Consider the following 22,105-nt stretch of genomic DNA (forward strand, 5'->3'; position numbering starts at 1 on the left):
TTTCTGAGGCCTTTCCAGTTGTTGCAGATGTCTTGAGAGGTACATACCAAAAGGGGCATTGTATTCTATAATGGGTCTAATGAGGGATGGGTACAGTGGGACAATGACCTCCTTTTTTCTGGATGAAAAGCCCTTCGTGATGAGGTGTGCCACATAGAAGGATTTCCTGACTGTTGTGGCGATGTGGTTATCGAAGGTGAGACCTCTGTCCACCTGTGTCCCTAAGTCTCTTATCACACTTTCTGTGTTTAGTGTACTGCCACCTATATGGTAATTCATGGATACATGTTTTTTCCCAAAGGGGATAACAATACATTTCTTGGCATTGAGCTTGAGCCCATGGCTCTGGCACCAAGCATCTGTTTCTGTAAGGCCCTTTTGTAGAGTATCCACATCATTTGGGGATTCAATGATGGCTCCCAGTTTGCAGTCATCTGCAAACTTTGTTAGCCACAGTCCCTTAGTGTTGACCTGTACTTCAGAGAAGTAGATGCCAAACAAGAGCGGCCCCAGGACTGAACCCTGAGGTACTCCACTTGTCACTTGTCTGGAGCTGGATTTGGAGTCGGCTACTTTAACAGTGTGGGTTCTATCAGTAAGCCATTTAGCAACCCATTGGGTGATATAGGTTTCTATTCTTGGGAAGTTCAATCCTACTTGTTTCCTGGGTCTAATGTGATGAGTTAGAGCTACTCTATTCTTTTTGGGATACCATAAAAATTTTATTAAACATGAGTTTATTTCTTTAAGAATGCATCTTTCAGGAATTAACTGTATTGCTAATGCTACATATAGTATTTTTAGCAATAAGACCATTTTTATTAATTACAATCTGTCTTCAAAAGTTAATATAATTTTATTCCATTTTTCTAAGTATATTTTTATTGTTTCAATAATGTTTTTATAATTTATTAATATTGTTTTGTTTATATTTTTGCATAACACTATTCCTAAATAATTTAGCATAAGTTCTTGTTTTCCTATGATGGATTTATCTGTAACTTGTAGTTCTTTTTTCTCATTTAAAAACAGAAATTTTGATCTATTAAAGTGTAGACCTGAAATCTTATACAATTTCTCCATTACTTCTAGTTCTCCTAATGACTCTCTAGAATTTGATAGGGTTAATAAAATATCAGCAGCAAAAAACATTATTTTAGATATGTACTGGTCACAGACTTCTATTCCTTTTATTCTTTGAATATTGCGTATTATTTCTGCAAGTATTTCTATAGCAAAAGCAAATAAAATAGGAGAAAGGGGGCACCCTTGTTTAGTACCTTTCATTATATGGATAGATTCTGAGATGAAAAGACCTAATTTAATGTAGGCTAAGTTATTAATATATATGTTTTTTAGTAATAAGATGAAGGGAGGAGGAAATTCAAATAATGCTAAAGTTTTAAATAGATATTCCATAGATATTCCCAGTTGAGGGAATCAAAGGCTTTTTCTATGTCTAATCCGATTACAAGTGTTTCTCTATCTTCTTTATTCACATAATCTATAATAGTAAGTATCCTTTTAATATTATCAAGTGTGTGCCTGTTATATAAAAATCCAGTTTGATCATTATTGTCTTTGAATGTGGGATTTTCATTCTGTTAGCTAGGATTGACATGAATATTTTGTAATTGTTATTCAGTAATGATATAGGTCTGTATGAGGGGCAAATGTCTGGGGTTTATTATCTTTTAGAATTGGTGTTATGAGAGAATATTTCCATGAGGGTGGTATTTTTGCTTCTGAGTGGACTTCTAGCAAAGCTTTATGAAAAAAGGAGATTACTGTTGAAGGGAAGAGTTTGTAAATTTCCGTAATTATACCATCTATCCCTGGAGCTTTGTTAGATTTACTTTCTTTTATCTTGTCAACAATTTCTTTGTAGGATACAGGTTTTTGTAGGTCTAGTTTTAAGTTTTCGGGAATTTTTTTTTATATTGATAAGGTTTGTATCCAAGTTTATTTGGCTGGTATCTAAATCTTCTTTTTTGAAGTGTTCCATAAAACGGAACTGAAATGCTTCAAGGATGTCTCCTATATGTGATACTTTTTTCACTTTCTTTTCATGATATATATTACTAATGTTATCTGCTTTAGAGTGTATTTTAATTCTTGTAGATAAGTTATGTAGATATCTGGGGGAGGTGGCTAATGAGTTTAGTTTTTAATTTTTCCAAGGCTAGACAAGTTTTGTGTGTTAGAATTTCATTATATTTTTTATTTAATTCCTTTTTTTCTTTTTTGACTTCTGGACAATTCTGATTTTTTTAGATATTGCTGTCAAGAGTCTGATTTGCAAGTCTAATGATTCAGATTCCCAATGATTCAAATTCCCACTCTCTGACTTTGTTTTTGTACCAGCTAAGGGTCTTACCAAATAAATACACTTTTAATGAGTCCCAAACCATGACTCTACTATTTCTGTTGTATTATTAATTTCAAGAAAAAACTGTAGTTCTGACAACATCCAGGGTCTGAATTCTTTAATTTTTGTGACATATGATAGAATTCTAGTTGACAGGATTAAAGGTTTAAACTCTATTTGGAGCTTCATTATCAGAGAGTCATGATCTGAGAAGGGGCATGGGACTATTGAGAAGTTGAGGATTTTTGTTTGTAAATCTTGAACTATGAATAATTTTGTCTATTCTGGTTTGTGTTCCAAGTCTATGGTCTTTATTGGAAAATAAGGATTTATCATCTTTTACTTTAAAAGTGTCTATTAAACGAAATGAATCAAGCCATCTTTTTAAGGATTTTGAAATAGTTGCTATGCAAAAAGACTTCTTGGTGGTTTCAGAAGCTTCTAATGTACAATTAAAGTCTCCTCCCAGTATAAGATTTCCTTTACAATTGTTGGAAATAAAATCTAGGTGTTTTTTAACCGTTCCTGCTCCAATACCTGGGAACCAATACAGATTAGCTAAGGTCCATATTCCGTTATTAAATTTAATTATAACAAATGCTGGTAGACCTTCTTTGTCTTCATATTTATAAATAACTTTTGGAGTGATTGTTTTTCTTCCAGAGAATTGATACTCCTTTTGTCTTTGTTCTATAGGAGGATTGAGCTAAGACTGTATAGTCCTTACGGTTCCAAATAAAGCTATCATTAGTCTTAAAATGCGTTTCCTGGAGAAATACTATTTGTGCTTTATTTAGATTTAAATATTTTTGTAAGTTTGATCTTTTATTTGCATTATTTAAGCCATTAGTATTTAATAAGAATGTTAAATCCATTTCAAGGTATTGTTGGAAGAAACTTTTTGCTTCTTTTTTTATTTTGATTATAATAGTATATACCATATTCTCTGATAACACTGAATGTTATTTTTATGTGTGTAAACTTGGGAGTATAATTTAATGTTCTTTCTTCTTTAAATACAAGTAGGGTAAAATTCTGGTCAGGCTTTAAAAATGTACTTCTATAAAACATTAATTCTAAAGTATCAAATACAAGTAAATATGAATTTTCCATTAAACATGGAATGAAAGTCATTCCTAATCCAATAGATTAAGATAGCTCTATTGGATTATCACTCATACCTTTAACCAACACTTTTCAACTGAGCTCCATATGTTAAATTATTATATGGAGAATTTTCTTAAAAGAGATATGAAATTCTATATTATTCTATTATTGTTCTATTGTATTTTATATATCAGGATGGAATGTTAGTAGTGCAAACAATTAAGTTGACTTAGAAAATATCCAGTATTTAGTTACCCTTAAGAGATCACAAATATGCCAGATATATCATTTTGGATAAATTAAATGCAACAGAGCAGCATACACTAAATAAACCAACAACAAATAGATTATTACTAAAATAATTTGACTAAAAGGACTCTACAGGAGACAATGAGTGATTACCAATGAAATATGAGTTTATTGTAGGTGTACTGTCTTACTTTACTTTCCCAATCTTCAGCTCACCAACTTCAACTTACACATATGAAAAGACATGGCTTATCAGTTGTATCCTGACTCTGAGTAGAGGTGTCCTACATTCTAGTGTGCAGTGCTTTTACATATTTATAGATTTACAAAGCAGTGGTGGTGCTGCGTTAGCATTGCTGCCTCACAGTAAGACGTCCTGTTCGATTCTCAGCTAAAGCGTCTTATGTGTTGAGACATGCGTGAAAGGTCGTACCTTCGTTGAAGGTTGTGCATCACGACTGGCAACTTGGTACGTAAAAATCTACTGCCAATCATTAGCGGACTGGAGTTCCGCTGTGGCGACCCCTAACCAGGAAAAGCCGAAAGATACAACAACAACAACAAAGCAGAGTCTAAGAATGAACTATGATCACCCTGACAATTCCTATCCTGCATAGGGCACCTCCTGCTTCCAGTATGGGTAATCACATCAGGTCTAGAATGAATGTGAAGGTACCTGTATGGTAATCAGGACTTATCTTAGGTAAGTATTAATCAAATAGTATTTAGAGCATCTTAGAGAGTTCTCGGGGAAGTTAGAATACTCTTAAGCCTCTCCTCCCTTGACCAAAAACAGAGATTTCCCTTCCCTTTCTTTCCCTTGTTTTAAATCAGTACTAATAAAAGAAATTCAGCAAACATATGTGAACAGAAAAAACAGTCAGTAGTCTGTCTTGTACATGACTCGCAATCCATTAAACAAATCAGTGACTAACATCACTTTAGTAAAATTATAAAGACAAATTAGAAATAATTTCCTTGCTCTTTATATTTCCCAATAAAGCAAAAAGTTAATACGCTATTTTAACAAAAGTATAAAGCATTTAAATTTTACCTTGCATGTATATATTTCTACTTATATTGTAGTGTCAATAGCTGTCCTTGAAATCTGTACAATACTTCACTTCTTCAAATCATTCCTTTTTCAGTTCAGGTTTTGTTTTGTCAAAACAGCATTTCAAGGGCACAATTAATATTTAGACTGATGTTTCAAATAAATAACTTTTCTGTTGCCAATTGAGTTAGTTTAGAATATATGGTTAGTGCAAATATAGCATATTACAAAAATAATATGTATTTCTAGTATGTATTTTTTTGTGTGCTCTAGAGACTGTCACATGCAAGTGACATATATAATGTAGCATATACAGAGCAGATAGCTTATGGATTCAGGTTGTTAAAGTAAGTTATGCTTATTAAATCAGGCAGTTTCATTTAAGGTCACAAGTAATTTGGGGACATTTCAGTTGAGTTTCCAGGAATGTGTAGTCCAATGTGAGTAATTGAGTCCACTTTTCCTCATAAACATATGTCACAATTCATTAAACTAAGCAGAGTCGAACATCTAAAACAAATAAAAAACTGATAACCATAAACGAAAACAACAAATATCGAACTCTGCTAGGAAATCCAGGGCACGTCAACCATATAAACCATTAAAAAACTTTTTATTGACCATTTTTAGCGCTTTCATCTCTAGTATGAGACTTCATCAGAAACAAACAAATCTTATTAATGAACATTTAAATACTAATTTAAGTTGTGACATCACACAATCATGAATTTAAAGCTGCATATGCCCAAGCAAAAAAATTTTCATTAAAATACACTGATAAATGAATATATTATATAAACAAATACATATTATAAAAATATATGTAAAAACAAAATGTACATTATTTTAATACTATGAAATTTCATACATTTAATTGCACATTTTAAACATATTAAACTTTTTAAAACTGATAAGGCCATCGGGTAATAATCCAATGTAAATAAATAAATAAATTGTATAACAAACTTCTATCTTAAATAATATCACTTCATCAAAACCCATTCAAAAAAATATATATATATGTGACATAAATATCCCTTAAATATTAATAATAATATTGTACACACAAATATACAAAACACTTGAATAAACTTTTTTTGTATATAAATACTCATTTAAGAATTTTGTATATAAAAATAATGTTGAATTCATATATTGTTAGCCCTTTCCGTTAACATAGGTACCAGAGAAACATGATCATTTAAACCTGGTGAAAACATGGAAGCCAATCTAAATTGCCACTGGCTTTCCTTCTTTTTGAGGGTGTTTTTCCAATTACCCCCCCTAGGATTTATTTGTACTACATCAAGGATATCAAAGACAAATTTTTCAAAATTTTCACAAATGATTGCATGTTTGTAAAGAGCGTTTGTAGACTTTTTATTTTTTATATCATTAAGATTTTGTTTTTACATATATTTTTATAATATTTATTTGTTTATATAATATATTCATTTATCAGTGTATTTTAATGAAATTTTTTTTTGCTTGGGCATATGCAGCTTTAAATTCATGATTGACTGTGTGATGTTACAACTTAAATTAGTATTTAAATGTTCATTAATGAGATTTGTTTGTTTCTGATGAAGTCTCATACTAGAGATGAAAGTGCTAAAAATGGTCAATAAAAAAGTTTTTTAATGGTTTATATGGTTGACGTGCCCTGTATTTCCTAGCAGAGTCTAACATCTGACTAATAATCATTATAAAGACAAAGAATAGTAATTTCTTAGCTCTTCAAACTTTCTGATATCACAAAATGTTGACAGTAAGCTATTTTAACTGGAAGACTAAAACATTTCAATACTTCCTTGTGAATATATATTTTTACTTTTACTGTAGTGTCAAGAACTGTCTTTGAAATCTATGCATTACTTCACTTCTTTCAAGCCATTCATTTTACAGCTCAGATTACATTTTGTCAAAATGTCAATAGCATTTCAAGGGCACATTTAATATTTAAACTGATATTTTAAATGAATAGCTATCAGTTACCAAGTGAGTCTGTACAGAGTGTGAGGCAACTGCAAAGATAACATGTTGCAAAAAGTAATATGTATCTTTTCATATGCTCTAGAGACTGACAATTTCAAGTAACATATAAAATGAAACTTTTACAGTGCAGTCAGCTTGTGAAATCAGCATGTTAAACTGAGTAATACTTTTTAATCAAGCAGCTACATTTAAGTGCACATGTAGTTTGGGAACATTTCAGTTGTGTTTCCAGGAATATGTAATCCTAAGAGGATAAATCATAAAATATTTAGAAATAGTCCTATTATGTATTTATTTTACCTTGCTTAGGTTGTTTTTCATTTTAATAACTAAACAACATTACTTTTTATTATTTGTTATCTATGAGGCTAAATGCACTTCACATGTTCACAGTATCCTTAGAAACTGTAGCAATTGTTTACTGTTGCTATGACAACACAAATTTAATGTGAAGAAAGCTTCACTTCTCTTAACCAACAGTACATTTTCCCTCCTTTTTTTATATATTTGTTAATACTAAAAGGAAATAATTCAAAGGACATATGTACATGAATGGAACATTTCAGAGTTAATCACGAACATGTCCCCAATCCCAATAAGCATAACAGTGACCATCATTAATCGGTACTTTTCCGTTATCAGGGCAACACTTCTAATGCGCTCACAATGATCGCACATCAGTTTGCCCTGAAGCAATTGCTTTCAAAGAGAAAGAGACACCTTAGAAATCATGTTACTAAAAGCAGGGTTACATTTTTAGGTCAGGATAATGTTATCTCGATTTTTTTAAAGGCTTAACAAAGACTCTAAGCCAAAAAAAAAAAAAGTGTTATATGGATAGACAGCCCTTGCTGCAGAATGCGAGTTGGTAATCAAACATCCAAATACATAACGGAAAAGTCCCATAATAATAATAATAAATGTCACTGGAACCCAACCAGTGGGTTAACAACTATGCAACCACAAAAAAACAAAACAGTAAACAACAAATGGAAGTGCAGGTCGTAAGAGGCAATAGCAGGAGTCATGAAAATATCACCAACCAAAGAGCTTTCAAGCTGTTTCTGAAAACTTAAGGCATACGGGTTAACTTCATGCAGTTCACTTATGTCATATATAGAAAAAAACAATCCAGTTGCTCAACAGGCTGTTACTCATCAGTCGCTTCAGATAATGACTGCCTTTACTATTCTTCGGCTCCAATTACAAACAGAAAATCAGCTTGGTAAATACCGCTGAATTGTTGTTTCACTTCCGCTCCTCCTCCTCCTATTAAATCTAACTTCCCTTCCAGTTCAGCAAGCTGTTTACCATCAATTGTTTACATTCACCTTACAACTGTTAACATGGTCCTTCTGGAAAGTAAATTCGAGTTAAATGTCATCTGCAGGTTTCTGTATACAATTTCATATTTATAAGTGACAGGAAAACAACTGTGTGGTGCACACAATAGCAGATGCTGTGAGATCATTGCGAGCGTGGAATTGCAAGCGGTCATTAGAAGTGTTGCCCCGATAACGGAAAAGTACCCATTAATCTAATAAATATTGTAATAACAATTAGGTTCACTATTCCAATTAGTCTACCTTAAAACTAGATTATTTTAGACTATTATTTATCTATGTATAAATAGTGAGTTATTAAATATATACAGACTATATTAGTATAGTAAATAGGAGAGAAATTAGAAAGGGAGACAAGATGCAGTTAAAATAAATAACGAGAAAAGAAAGAAGAGAGAGAAAGAAAAGAGAAAATTAAGAGAAAATACACATATACTATGTATGTTGATTTACAGTATAAATATTTTATGTGCTATATAACCCTCCATCTGTGAAAGATAAGTACCCTGTTTTACATACCTGAGGTAATGTGAAAACTGTCATGTGTCATCTATTTTCAAAAAAATATAGATAAAGATTCCAGTACTTAGTTACCTTTGTTTTAAAATTCCAAGCAGTAAAACTGGTCCTTTAAAGTAATGTCAAAACAATTCATATCATAGTAGATGCTTTGAGAGATTTGGCTGCAACAGTATCAGTCTTTTGCTTCTTCTTTTTGACATCTGTCCAGACATTTGTTTCTTTTGTTCTCTTGAGAGAAGATGACATCCAATCCATATCTTCTGGTAAAGTAATCACATTATTAGTTTTAATAAATGAAGAGGCTTCCTCTAAGTCAATAAAAGTCCTCATCGCGTTGGCATACAGTATTCTTATCTTAGCTGGATATGGAAGTTGTGCCTTGATGTTATTTTGTTTCAGAAACTTTATCATTGGCCACACTTTTTTCCTTTGTTCCATTACTCTAGATGAATAGTCGTTATGAAAAATTTTATCAGGTTCTGTTTATATTTTAGAGGTGCCTTCCTCCAAGCAGATCTTAAAATCAGTTCCTTGTCCAAGTATGAAAGAAATTTGATAATTAGTCACCTAGGAGGAGAGTTTGAGTTAGTGGCAGGTTCCCCAAGAGCTCTGTGTGCCCTTTCAATGCCAAAGGGAAGTCCTTCTTTTAAATTTAAAAAGTCAGGGATCCAGCTTGATAAAAAGGAAATATTCCTCACCGTCTGTGTTTTCAGGTAATCCGAAAATCCTGATGTTATTTCTCCTTTCCCTATTTTCCAAGTCATCTACTTTATTAACCAACCAAGTGTTTTGTTTAAGAAGCAGTTCTTTCTGTGTTTCCACTTCCTTAAGTCTGCTTTCTAAGTCATTAAGAGAAACCTCTATTCCTGTTATCCTTGTCTGGTGGTGGTGTAGCATTTCCTTGAGGGTGTCAGCCTGTTTTTGACCGCTTGTTTTAAGATTTTCTAGGGTCTCTTTAAAATCATCCATCTTCAAACACAACTCCTGCAGGGTAGATGCCATCTGTTGTAGTTCCTTCTTTAAGGCAGCATCCTGATGAGAATTCTTTGAGTTGCTCATTTTAACAAGTGAGTATATCTCCAAGCTTTTTGACAGGAAATTGTTTGTAAAACTTCACCAAAGTTTCTAATTATGTAAATTAGTCCTTTATTTATAAGATTTTATACTTTGAAGAAAAAAAAAAGAATATTTTTCCTGTCTTATTTAACTAGTTATATGGAGCTCTAAAATACTGCTGCTTTCAGTTAGCCATTCTGGCTCCGCTCCCCAGAAACTCATTCTTGAAGTTAAAAAGACTGTCCTGCCAAATTGCTGGAAATCTTTTACCTGGACTGAGATTACTTTCCAATACTGCCACAGACTACCATGCCATTCTTGGCCATCAAGTGATAACTAGAATAAATCTTTCTTCCCAAAATTTAAGAAGAATGTGGGAGATCATGGGGAACTGAAAAAAATATACAGGAAGAATTCCCTATACACACCAGACCTTGCTCTAAATACAGAAACCTGGCTAAAGCCAGAAATCAGCAGGAATTAAATAACACCCTCTGGATATAACATATATAGGCGACACAGAAAGTCCAAAAGAGGTGGTGGTATTGCTATTCTATTTAAGAATAGCCTTACACTAGAAACTACTGCTCATGTCTCCCCAATTTTTTAACAAAGCAGAGATCATGTTTACTAAATTGAAAAACTAAAGTGAACAAATACTTGAATGTTGCTGGAGCCTATATCTCCTCCAGTAACAATAACATTTCAGAATACATCCTGCACTGGACAGTGAAATCCCTCCCTCACAAAACAATTATAATGGGTGACTTTAATATCGATTGGAATTCCTGTAACTCACTAAATCCTACTAACCATATTTATTTTCACGGCTTCTCCCAAATAACTTAAACTAGCACTAGAATTGATAAAAGAACAACAAAAAAAAGAGTCAATCCTCGACTGAATCCTAACAAACAGACTGGCCCTATCAGTATACTCTGGCTGTCTCCAAGATAGTCTCAGTGACCACCTCCCTACTTTTGTACTCAGACACCAAATAAACTCACTAAACTTCATCACTTTCCATCAAATCAGGAATAAAAGACATTGTAATTCCCAAGACTTTATATCCATACTGAAACTCTGCAACTGGAAACCACTTACCCCCCCCCCCCCCCCTTAGACTCTGCAGTAGACTATTTTAACTCTACCTTCCTAAACATCACAAACAAGCTGGCTCCCTCTAGAATAATAAAGATAAAGTTCAAGTTAACAAGATCACTGCTAAAAACTGGAGACAAGGTCTGGGAAAAATGGGTCAAAAATAAAACTTCCACAAATCAATAAAAATATCTGGAACCAAGAAATAAATCTAAAAGACAAATCAGGCAGGACAAAAAAAAAAGATACAGCGACCTCCAAACAAGACATCAGAAGATCCCACAAATGTTCTGGTTAGCTATTAAAAAAAATACTACAATCTGGACAAATTAGCACACCATCCCCATCAACCACCAACACTATAGGTAACATAATCACACAATTTAATAAATACTTCACATAATCGATACTAGCCCTCACAAACATCAAATGCTCTTCATCCCCTTCAACTTTAACACCATCAAGATCCAGTGATGATAACTTTTCTTTCCAACTTGTTTCAATACATACTATTATTAAATATCTGAAAAAGCTCAAGCCCCCACCCCTGGCAGCTGCTAATTTACTGGCTGAATATCTCAAAAGAGCCGCTGAAGCCATCTCATATCTAGTATCTGTACTGATAAATTGGTCCATCTCAGAACACCAAGTCCCAGCAATCTCGAAAATATCACATATCATGGCATCACACAAAGGTGGAAACTCAACAGAACTATCCAACTACCAGCCCACTGCTATCTTATCTGCATTATTGACAATTCTTGAAAAGCGTATTCATTCACAATTTCTACACCATCTCTTGTCGAATAATCTTCTATCCAACACTCAGCATGGATTCCGTCCTAACCACAGTACTATCACTGCCCTCATGAACGTCACTAACACCATTAACCACCACTGGAATGAAGGCAATCTAGTTTCCGTTGTCTTTCTTGATCTTTCTAAAGCTTTTGACACAGTATCACATAATCTTTTAAAAGTTCTTTCTGAATTAAAACTGAGCCATTCCACACTTGCATGGTTCCAGGACTATCTATCTGGACACCAACAGGCTGTAAAATGGCAACATAATCTCTCGCCACTAATGGCTGTCACTCTGGGTGCTCCACAGGGATCTATCCTAGGCCCTCTTCTTTTTACCATATTTGCCAACAATCTTCACACCGCTACCCTGCATGCCACCATGGCTCAGTATGCAGATGATTTAACCTTGACATGTTCTGCTGCATCTCTCCATCAACTTTGACAATTAACTCAACAGTCCTTCACTGCAGTAGAAACATGGCTCTCCAATGCACAGCTTATATTCAACCCAAATAAAACTAAGCTCATGCTGTTTCATCCCACAAAAGCCACAGGCCCCCCACCTTTTAAAATTACTGCAATGAACAATACCACTATTACCCCAGCTGCCCAAACTAAACTTCTCGGAGTAGTTATTCATCAAAACATGAAATGTAACATATACACAAGTACACAAAAAACTTAGTACCCTATACAGGAGCAAACAATAACTAAAACACCACACAGGGATTCATAGCAAGAACCCACCTTATGTCTACCCTTGTCTATGCATCTCTCATTCTCAGTAATCTAAAGAAATCTGACTTGGGTAAACTAGATGTGTGTTATAATAAAATTGCAAAGTTTATGACAGATTCTACTTGTATACCACATCACTGCTTGGCCCTGAAGCAACTCTCATGGCTAGAATTACCCAATCAGCTAGTTTACAGCAAACTTACCATGGCCCATCAAATACTTAATCACCCTAATAAAACTCCATCTCTTCAAAACCTACTAAATAACTACACAAATAATCGAATATTATGTTCCAAGAATGACATTAATAAATGTAACCACAAGTAAAAATACTGCTGGTGTTTTCCTTTACTCTACCTGCATAGCCAAAACCTGAAATTCTCTGCCACAAGCCATTAGATCCACTGCCAGTTCTACAACATTTAAAGAGCTACTTAAATCCCACTTATCTAATACATGGATATGCTTGTTCATTGACCCAGGATAGTAGGTAGCATATAATCAGCAAATGAGGAATAATGTAGCTTTCTCCTGAGCTTTGTTAAATACGTTTCAATCTCATTACAGAATGCCTTGTTGCTCAACGATCTTTGTATGTAACATAACAGGTTCCTCTGTTTTATGTGCCCTGTGTTTTTCTTTTGTGCTATGTTTAAATGTATTTTTCTTAATGTGTATTATATTTTTTTTTACCGGAGCTTTTCTCCCCGGGCCTCTGCTCAAAATGGACTAGCTGTCCAGCTGGACCTTCCCAGTAAACAAATGTAAAATAAAATAAAAAAATATGTAAATCTCTTTATTCTGTTGCACAATGCAGGACAAAAGGAATACCGGTTTCCCTTGAGGTGAACAGCTCTCACTCTGTATCTACCACTGCACTGGACAGTGCTCATTATATATGGCCATAAAAGTTTTCAAAGTGCTAGCAGTCAACTGAACTTGTGTAGTGTAGAAGGGTGTCTTCCGATGGTAAGCAGTAAGTCACTGGAGAATCAAGGACAGCGTCTTACTGAAATCTGTAGAGGACTGAAGGAATAAATCTGTCAAGAAGTAAATGATTCATTATGGCATATTTGATCCGTGTAGTTCTGGGATCTGACAAGTAAGGCTTAGGGAGTCAAGCTGCACACCTGGGCAGAGGGTGGAGTAAACTCAGTTTGGGAGGCACTGTCTTAGGTTCCTGTTTTTTTTTTTCATATCGCAATCATGCTGATGGATCCTTGCAGAAATGGTTATGCAGATACAGGCTATCTGCACTATGCCCCTTCCATTAATTATGGATAACTACATTTTTTGCATTACCAAAAACAGAAATCCATAAAACAGCATCAGAGCATTAAACTGCTACAATATCATTAAACACAAAGCAATTCAGACTTCTTTAAAAAGGTATAGCCAGAAGTCACAGAAGATTCTTTTTATCAAGTGTTTATTAACATGGACTAAATGCCACTACTGACAAAGATCACTTGCCTGTTCAGGAATCAGCTCTTCACTCCCATAAGATATGAAGTCCGTAAAACCTCCAAAAAAGGGATGGAAAGGACACATCCTAAGCAAGGTCAGTATAAGTGGTCACACACAACACAGCTTATTTCTTCAGTCTTACCAGGTTTAAATTTTAGGCTGAAATTTAAAAAGGATTACACTATTTCTACATATACTTCTGCAAAGAGTGATCTGTAATCACTCTGTCAAGTAAATCTTCACATTTTGTATAACACTTCAAATGCTGCTATCCAAATGTTGAAACCACGATATACTAAGCAATTAAACAAAGTCTGAGTTTTTATTCATTTAGTACTTACCTTGGCCAATCAAATTTGCCACTGTCTGACGATGTCATGTCTCCATCTACAGCTTGTAAGACTCTGAAGAAACTGAATGGTGGCGTATGTTTGTCTTCTTGAAATTTTGCTATAACAGACAACACACATCTAAGCTGATTTTGGATGCTACTTCAAAAATGAACATAATCCTGACAGCAATTTTCCTTTTGTAGCACAAAAGCTCAAAAATGTAAAAAAAACAGACAACACTGAAAAATTAATAACATTTTCTTTCTTTTATTTTTATTTAACCTTTTACTTTTTTAAGCAGAGTGAAATCTGAAGCTCTGAAGTCCTTTTTCTCCTCAAAAGTGCACAATCTTTTTACAGATAATGGAAATTTTAAGAAATATATACCAATAATAAACCTTTCAACCACTCCAGAGCTGTGGACGAGGGTAAGGCTGTCCACACAGCCTACCTGGACTTCGCCAAGGCCTTCGACACCATCCCCCACCTTGGAATCATAGATAAATTTATTAATCTGGGGATTAATCCCTACATCACTCAATGGGTTGTCAATTGGCATACTGACAGAACCCACACTGTAAAAGTAGCCGACTCCAAATCCAGCTCCAGAAAAGTGACAAATGGAGTACCTCAGGGTTCAGTCCTGGGACCACTCGTTTGGCAACTACTTCTCTGAAGTACAGGCCAACACTAAGGGACTCTGGTTAACAAAGTTCGTAGATGAATGCAAACTGGGAGCCATTACTGACTCCCCAAATGATGTGGATATTCTACAAAAGGGCCTTACAGAAACAGATGGTTGGTGCCAGAACCATGGGCTCAAGCTCAATGCCAAGAAATGTATAGTTATCCCCTTTGGGAAAAAAACATGTACCCTTGAATTGCCACATAGGTGGCAGTACATTAAACACCAAAAGTGTGATAAGAGACTTAGGGACACAGCTGGACAGTGGTCTCACCTTCGATAACCACATTGCCACAACAGTCAGAAAATCCTTCTATGTGACACACCTCATCACTAAGGGCTTTTCATCCAGAAAAAAGGAGTTCATTGTCCCACTGTACTCATCCCTCACTAGACTCATTATAGAATACAACAACCCATTTGGTATGTACCTCTCAAGACATCTGCAACAACTGGAAAGGCTGCAGAAATACCTCACTAAAAGAATCACAGGCCTAAAGCAGATCCCCTATGCTGACCGTCTATAAAAACTCCAACTATACTCTGTCGCATATTGTCTACTCAGAGGCGATCTCTGCTTAACATACAAGGCCATGTCAAACCTAGAGCTGTTGGACATGCTACACTTAAAGAAATCCCAATCCCTCAGAGCCACATGCTCCATGTATCTAAACCTTGTCATCATAATGAACAAAACATGCTGGAGGGATAGGTTCCTGACCCAGAGACTCCACAGACTCTGGAATAGACTGCCCATACATGTCAAGCAGAGCGTTCGTTGGCCATCTTCAAAAGGAACCTTGACAATTGGATAGGAGATAGGAAATTCACCCCGGGGATCATGTCAGTTGCCCTGCTAGAAAGGGGTCCAGGGAAGCAAATATTGTGGGAAGAAATAACCAGGAAATTGTTATGGCTAGGCTTGTCTAGGCCCTAGGGCCGATAGCCTAGTACCAGCCTATGAACCTATGAATTATGAATTATGGAGGCAAGAGAAAAAATAATTCAAATCATCCCTGAAGAAATATTGTGATTTGTATTAAAAGGACTGGCACACATCCTAACTATGATCACACAATGTATTGTCAAATAATCTGCAAAGCGTGACTTTTTCTTCCCCTCGCATCTCATGCAAACCATCACAAATCATTATACAATCAATTTCTATCTTAATATTTTCCCTGACATACATACAACGCATCTCTTTTCCTAAACAAAATCTTCAAAACCTCACTATTTTGTTACATACACACATCTTGTGTTACTTTCGCTGTTATTTTTTGGGAAGCTGCAGTTAAAATCACCTACAACTATAATGCCCAAGTTAATTAATACAAGAGGTTTAATTTCTTCAAATATCCGCCCCACAGGGCTGTATGCATATACCAGTATACCCCGTACCGGTATCTCAGATACCCTCAACACTTATCACTAACAATAACATCCATTAACTTACCGATTTTTTTAAAACTAATATCGCCATTTCATAAACTTATGTCTTTAAACCTCTATGCTACTGGAGTGGCATCATCAAGCAATTTTTTAATGTCATAGATATCCTCTCTCAACTAGGCATCAATCTGTATATTACCAGATGGGTAGCTAACTGGCTCACTGATAGAACCCACCTAGTCAATAGGGGACGTCACCTCAAGCAGTAGACCTGTATCAAGTGACGTACCCCAGGATTCGGTCTTGGGGTCTCTGTTATTTGGGATGAACTTTTCTGAGGTGCAGGCCAAAACCAGTGGGCCACGACTGACCAAGTTTTCAGATGAGTGCAAGCTGGGAGCTGTCATCAATTCCCCTAGTGATGTATACTTCCTCCAAGAGAGTCTCACCCAAACAAATGACTGGTGCCAGAAACATGCCCTCAAGCTGAATACAAAAAAATGCATCATCATTCCCTTTGGGGAGAGTGATGTTCCCACAAATTATCACATTAATAACAAAGTCCTAAGCATGCAGTCAGTCATGAGGGATTTGGAAACCCTGATTGACAGCAACCTGACTTTTGACCACCATGTTGCTTCCATTGTACGGACAGCTTTCTACATGGCCCACCTCATAAGTAAGGGTATCTCAACCAGGGACAAGGAGGTCATAACATCCCTGTATTCTTTCCTTATAAAGCACATTACTGAGTACAATGCCCCATTCGGCATGTACCTCGCAAAGCACATGCAGCAGCTGAAGAGACCACCTCACCAGGAGAATCCAGGGTCTCAAAAATCTACCATACACAGATAGGCTAAAAGCCCTATCCATCTACTCTGTTTCATACAGACTCCTCAGAGGTGACCTCTGATGGCATACAAGGCGATCTCAGACCCTGCCTTGATGGGACTCCTGCATATCTGCAAGTCAAGCTCCACTCGTGTAACCTGCACACGCAGCCTCAACCTGGTCTGTGACATCAAGAGGACTTGCTGGCACAACAAATCTCTCTCCCAGAGACTCCCCCATCTATGGAATAGACTCCCTGTCCACATCAAGCAGAGTACCTCTTTACCTCTTTTTAAGTGCAACCTGAACAACTGGATGGGAAATAGAAAATACAACCCTGGGATTCCACCCGTGTCTCTGCTGGACAGGGGCATCGGGTGCTGATTTGTCTATGCATGGGCTAAACTCTTTACTAGGCTTATAAGGGCCTCAGGGCCAATAGCCTAGTCACTTCCTATGATCCTATAGTTCCTCCATTTCAGTTCTTCTTTACTGGACTGTCAGTTTTCTTCTGGACTGCACATTTAAATTATTAAACACAGTTTTTTCAAAACACCTTTTCTCAACAGTCAGTGACAAATCTTTTTGCTAAACAAATGTCTCGTAAGTCACCTCACAGAAAGAGTTTGTGACTAAATGCATTAATGTCCTTACATCATCTACAGTATAGATCAAAGGTATAAGTACGTATCCCAAATAACATACTTTTCAACTAACAACGCATTTTTTGAATCCAGACAACTGTTTTTTGTCATCATACTTCTCAACCTCTTAGAAGAAATCTAGACAAAGACATAAATAATGGGGGGACAAAGGCCCAAAAACGGACAATTTTTAAATATTACTCATACAGACATAGAAAGTTGATATAATAACCGGTTTTGCATTAACATGAATTTTATGAAGGGGATGAAGTCTGAAATTCAAATGTCTGTCATTATATTCTGATTTCAGTCCTCGTGATTTGCCAAAAATTTGCCAGAAAAAACAACATTTTATGAAAAACAGAATATGAAGCAAAAATCTGGACATTTGAGAGGTATGTCTGTAATCCATTACATGTGTTTTGCCATACCTCCACAACAGTTACCTAAGCATACTTCTCTTTATAACTTCCTGTAATCCAAAACTCCATTTGACTTCCCATTTCTCCAACAGCAGCTATTTGCTCCTCCAAATAAAAAGAAGCCTCAGGTAATGTTTTAGGCAAGACATTTACAGTTTCTGCACTCACAATCTCCTCGCTTTGTGACTGCACAATACTGTGTTCACCATATCATCCCATGAAAATGACAACTCATTGCCTGGTCTTCTTTCCACTATAAACTTCACTAGCGTGGAATCATCCAATCCACCTTCTGCATCACCTTAATTTCCATGGTTTTATAAGAATTTTCATTAGCTTTGGCGGTATTATTTATTAAATACTGCTATCATACTGTCTTGGATTCTCCTCTCTTCCTGTAACAGTAACCCTCTGATGTCATCTAAGAAAAAGAGAAGGGGAATGTCTCCAGTGCCTCGGCCAAATTTCAGCTAGGCAGTACAAATACCAATTCAGATCTTCTCTGAAAATAAGCCATAGGCCTAGTGAACTAACAGTCAATGGTCAACAAAACCTAAAAAAAATGCAGGAAAACAAAGAAATGGGTAAAAAAAAGTCAAGGAGTAAAGATAATATTCAAAAGGATACCCCAACACTTGTAAAAATCAGGCACATCTACCACATCTTAAGCTACACATACAGTTTAGTCTGTGAAGTGTAAGTATACTACTCAATGAAATGAGCTTGGAAATGTTTAGATGTGTACACCTGTCACAGGAATTAAAGGAACTATTGCCCGATAGCCTTGCTCACTTCAAGATGCAACAAACGCATGAAAACTCTCAAGTCTGCTATGTAGGAGTCAAAGGTTTAAATCTTCAGCATGCTTAATCTTTTATCCCATGAAGACATGCAAGGCAGGATTTTTTTTCTTTGGCCAGTTAACAAAACACTAATACAATTTACTCCTGGACATGTAACCTATCACTGACTTGTGCAGCTCAATAGTCTTGATTTTTCACGGAGGCCAGTCGCCCCACCTTCATGTAAGCCCTGACATTCTGAAAGTGCAATCAGACGTTCCATCTTGGAAGAAACTACAGATGTGTACACTTGCCATAAATGTAGATGTTCAAGTGTATTCACTGTTGCAGTCATAACTGATGGGATGGTGGATGCCCTGACGTCAAGACGTCTGTGTATAAAAGGAGACAAGCTGGTGCCATATTTTCAGTACTTACTTGCCCCAACTGACAGGAGCCACCTAACAGTTCCCTAAGGTCAAGGGTGTAAACTCTGACACTCCACCATATGTACAGAGGAGGAGAGAAGAATCTGAATCTAGAGAGGAGAATAACTACCCCGGTCTCAAGGGGCAAAAGGGGAAGGAGGCAGGGAAAGAACAATGCAACAGTGAATACACTTGAACATCTACATTTATGGAACGTGTACACAATTGTATTCTGTTCTTAGTCTTTCACTGTTGCAGTCATAACTGATGGTATGTCTCCCATGGCTGAAAGGAGGGTGAATGGAAAGTTTATGGAGAAGAAAGGATGCCCTGCAAAATGGCAGTGGCAAACACTACGCTGGACTTGAAGAAAGTTAGAATGTCACAATGTTTGGTTAAAGCATGCACAGAGGACCAAACAGCAGCTTCCAAATTGTCCTTAGTGGCCACCCCATTTAAGAAAGGCTGCTGACGTAGCAGTAGCCCTAGTGGAGTTTTGTTTCCATGATGGCTGTAGCAATACAAGATACAGTGGGAGAGATCCATTTAGAGATTTTTCATTAAGAAACTGGTCTCTCCTCAGAGCTACAGGCAAAGGCCACAAAACAACTGGTTAGACTTCTTGACATTCTCTTTTTCTGTCCAAGTAGTAATACAGTTGTATATGTACATCCAAATTATGGAGGATTCTTTCACCCTTGTTCTGAGGGTTGGGAAAGAAGGTAGGTAAGTGGATGGTCTGGTTTAAAGAGATTTCTGTAACCACTTCAGGCATAAAGGAAGGGTTTGTCCTATGAAATAGACTGTCAAAGTCGAAGATGATGAAAGGTTCCAAACACATAAGAACTTGAAGCTCTGAAACCCTTCTAGCTGAAATATTGGCTACCAGGATGGCTGTCTTGCAGGTCAGGAATTTGATGGAGACAGCTGACTCGAAAAGTGGGAGGGGGAGCTTCTCTAGAATAAAACTGAGACCTCATGGGGGAACCTCTCTCAGGAACTGTTTCATGACAGGATGGGAAAAGATAGCGGGTTGAGTAGGTAGATAAGCTGAAGCTGCTGAGGTGTGAATTTTCATACAGGAATAAGAAAGTCCCTTGTCAAAAAGTCCTGAAAAGTATGAAAGGATCAAAGCTTGAAGTGGGCTATGTTGCTTTTGTCCACACCATACTGTAAATGTCTTCCATTTGGCGGAGTACAATTTTCTTGTGCTGGGTCTCTTGTCTTCTTTTAGAATGTCCAGGACCTGTTTGTTGAGGAGTGTCTCCCTCCATGGGGGTGAAATTATCATCCAAGCTGTCAATTTGACAGGGTTCAGGTTGGGGTGTATGATGGTGCCCTTGTTTTGTGTTAACAGGTCAACTTACTGGGGTAGAAAAGTACAGTTTTGTACCTACCATAAATGTAGATGTTCGAAGATCCACATTGCTGCAGTCCTAACACTTGGGTAGTCCGCTGTCCCAGTCGGCCCGAATACCAAAGTATATGGCTGACGTCGGTCAAGGCGCATTAGTCTGACGTCAGGACGTCAGGGTACAAATGCGCATGACCGACGTCATATCCTCAGTCTTTTCTTGCCCCAGATGTCAGAAGACCCTAAAAAGATTAGGCTAAAACCAAAAAACACCACACACTCCTGCACCAAATATATATACAATATATACAAATTTACAAGAGTATAACCTCACCCACACAACCACCCCTAAACACAGAGGGAAGGAGGGAGGTAAATTGGACTGCAGCAATGTGGATCTTGAACATCTACATTTATGGTAGGTACAAAACTGTACTATGTTCTTCATACCACATTGCTGCAGTCCTAACACTTGGGTAGAATCCCAAAGCAGAGGTAAGGGAGGCTGGCAAATCATAAGGAAGCAGGAGCTGACAACATGCCCTGCAAAATAGCCGTGGCAAAACCAGCCCTAGATTTAGAGTAGAGAGGAAGGTGGTAATGCTTAGAGAAAGTATGCACTGAACTCCAAGTAGCTGCCTCCAAAATATCCTTAGTTGCCACCCCTTAGAAATGCTGTAGAAGTGGCAGTAGCCCTAGTGGAATGAGGCCTAATCCCAGCTGGAATCTCCTTGCCATGATGGGAATAACAAAATGCAATGCAAAACCCAATCCACTTAGAAATAGTTTGTTTTGACACAGGCTTGCCCTGAGAACTCAAAGCAAAAGAAACAAACAACTGCTGAGACTGCCTAAAATCCTTAGTCCTGCTTAAATAATAACGCAACTGCCTGTGTACATCTAAAGTGTGCAAAATCTTTTCCCCCTTATTTTGGGGATCTGCATAAAAGGTAGGCAAATGAATAGTTTGGTTTAAAGCCACACTAGAAACCACTTTAGGCATAAAGGAAGGATTAGTACGTAAAGATACCCTATCCTTATGAAAAATCAGGAAAGGCTCAACCGCCATAAGGGCCTGCAATTCAGACACCCTTCTTGCAGATGTAATGGCTAACAAAAAGCAGTCTTCCATGACAAATATTTCAATTCAGCAGTAGCTGCAGGCTCAAAAGGTTGTAGAGTGAGTTTCTCCAACACAAAATTGAGGTCCCAAGCAGGAGTAGGAGCTCTACGTGGGGTCTTATATTCTTTGCCCTCTAAGAAATTGCTTGAACAAAGGATGAGAAAACAATGGTGGGTCACAATCATAGTGAGCTGAAATTGCTGCAGCATGAATCTTAATGGAAGAGAAAGACAAACCTTTGTCCAATAACTCAGTAAGATATTGAAGAGCCACACTCAAATTCGGCTCAGAAACATCCAAATCCT

General features: G+C 36.6%; 1 protein-coding gene across 1 annotated transcript in view; it reads right to left on the bottom strand.

Annotated features, from left to right (window-relative positions):
- Nucleotides 1–22,105, bottom strand: part of ATG2B (autophagy related 2B) — a 1,825,281-nt gene that overhangs the window by 1,147,227 nt on the left and 655,949 nt on the right. The window contains exon 15 of the mRNA XM_044074646.1: nucleotides 14,146–14,254. Within this exon, the coding sequence (XP_043930581.1) occupies nucleotides 14,146–14,254 (109 nt within the window). The remainder of the gene's footprint in view (nucleotides 1–14,145; nucleotides 14,255–22,105) is intronic.

This window comes from Protopterus annectens, chromosome 6.part0 (genome assembly GCF_019279795.1).
Source record: "Protopterus annectens isolate FY-2018-M chromosome 6.part0, PAN1.0, whole genome shotgun sequence".
NCBI lineage: Eukaryota > Metazoa > Chordata > Ceratodontiformes > Protopteridae > Protopterus > Protopterus annectens.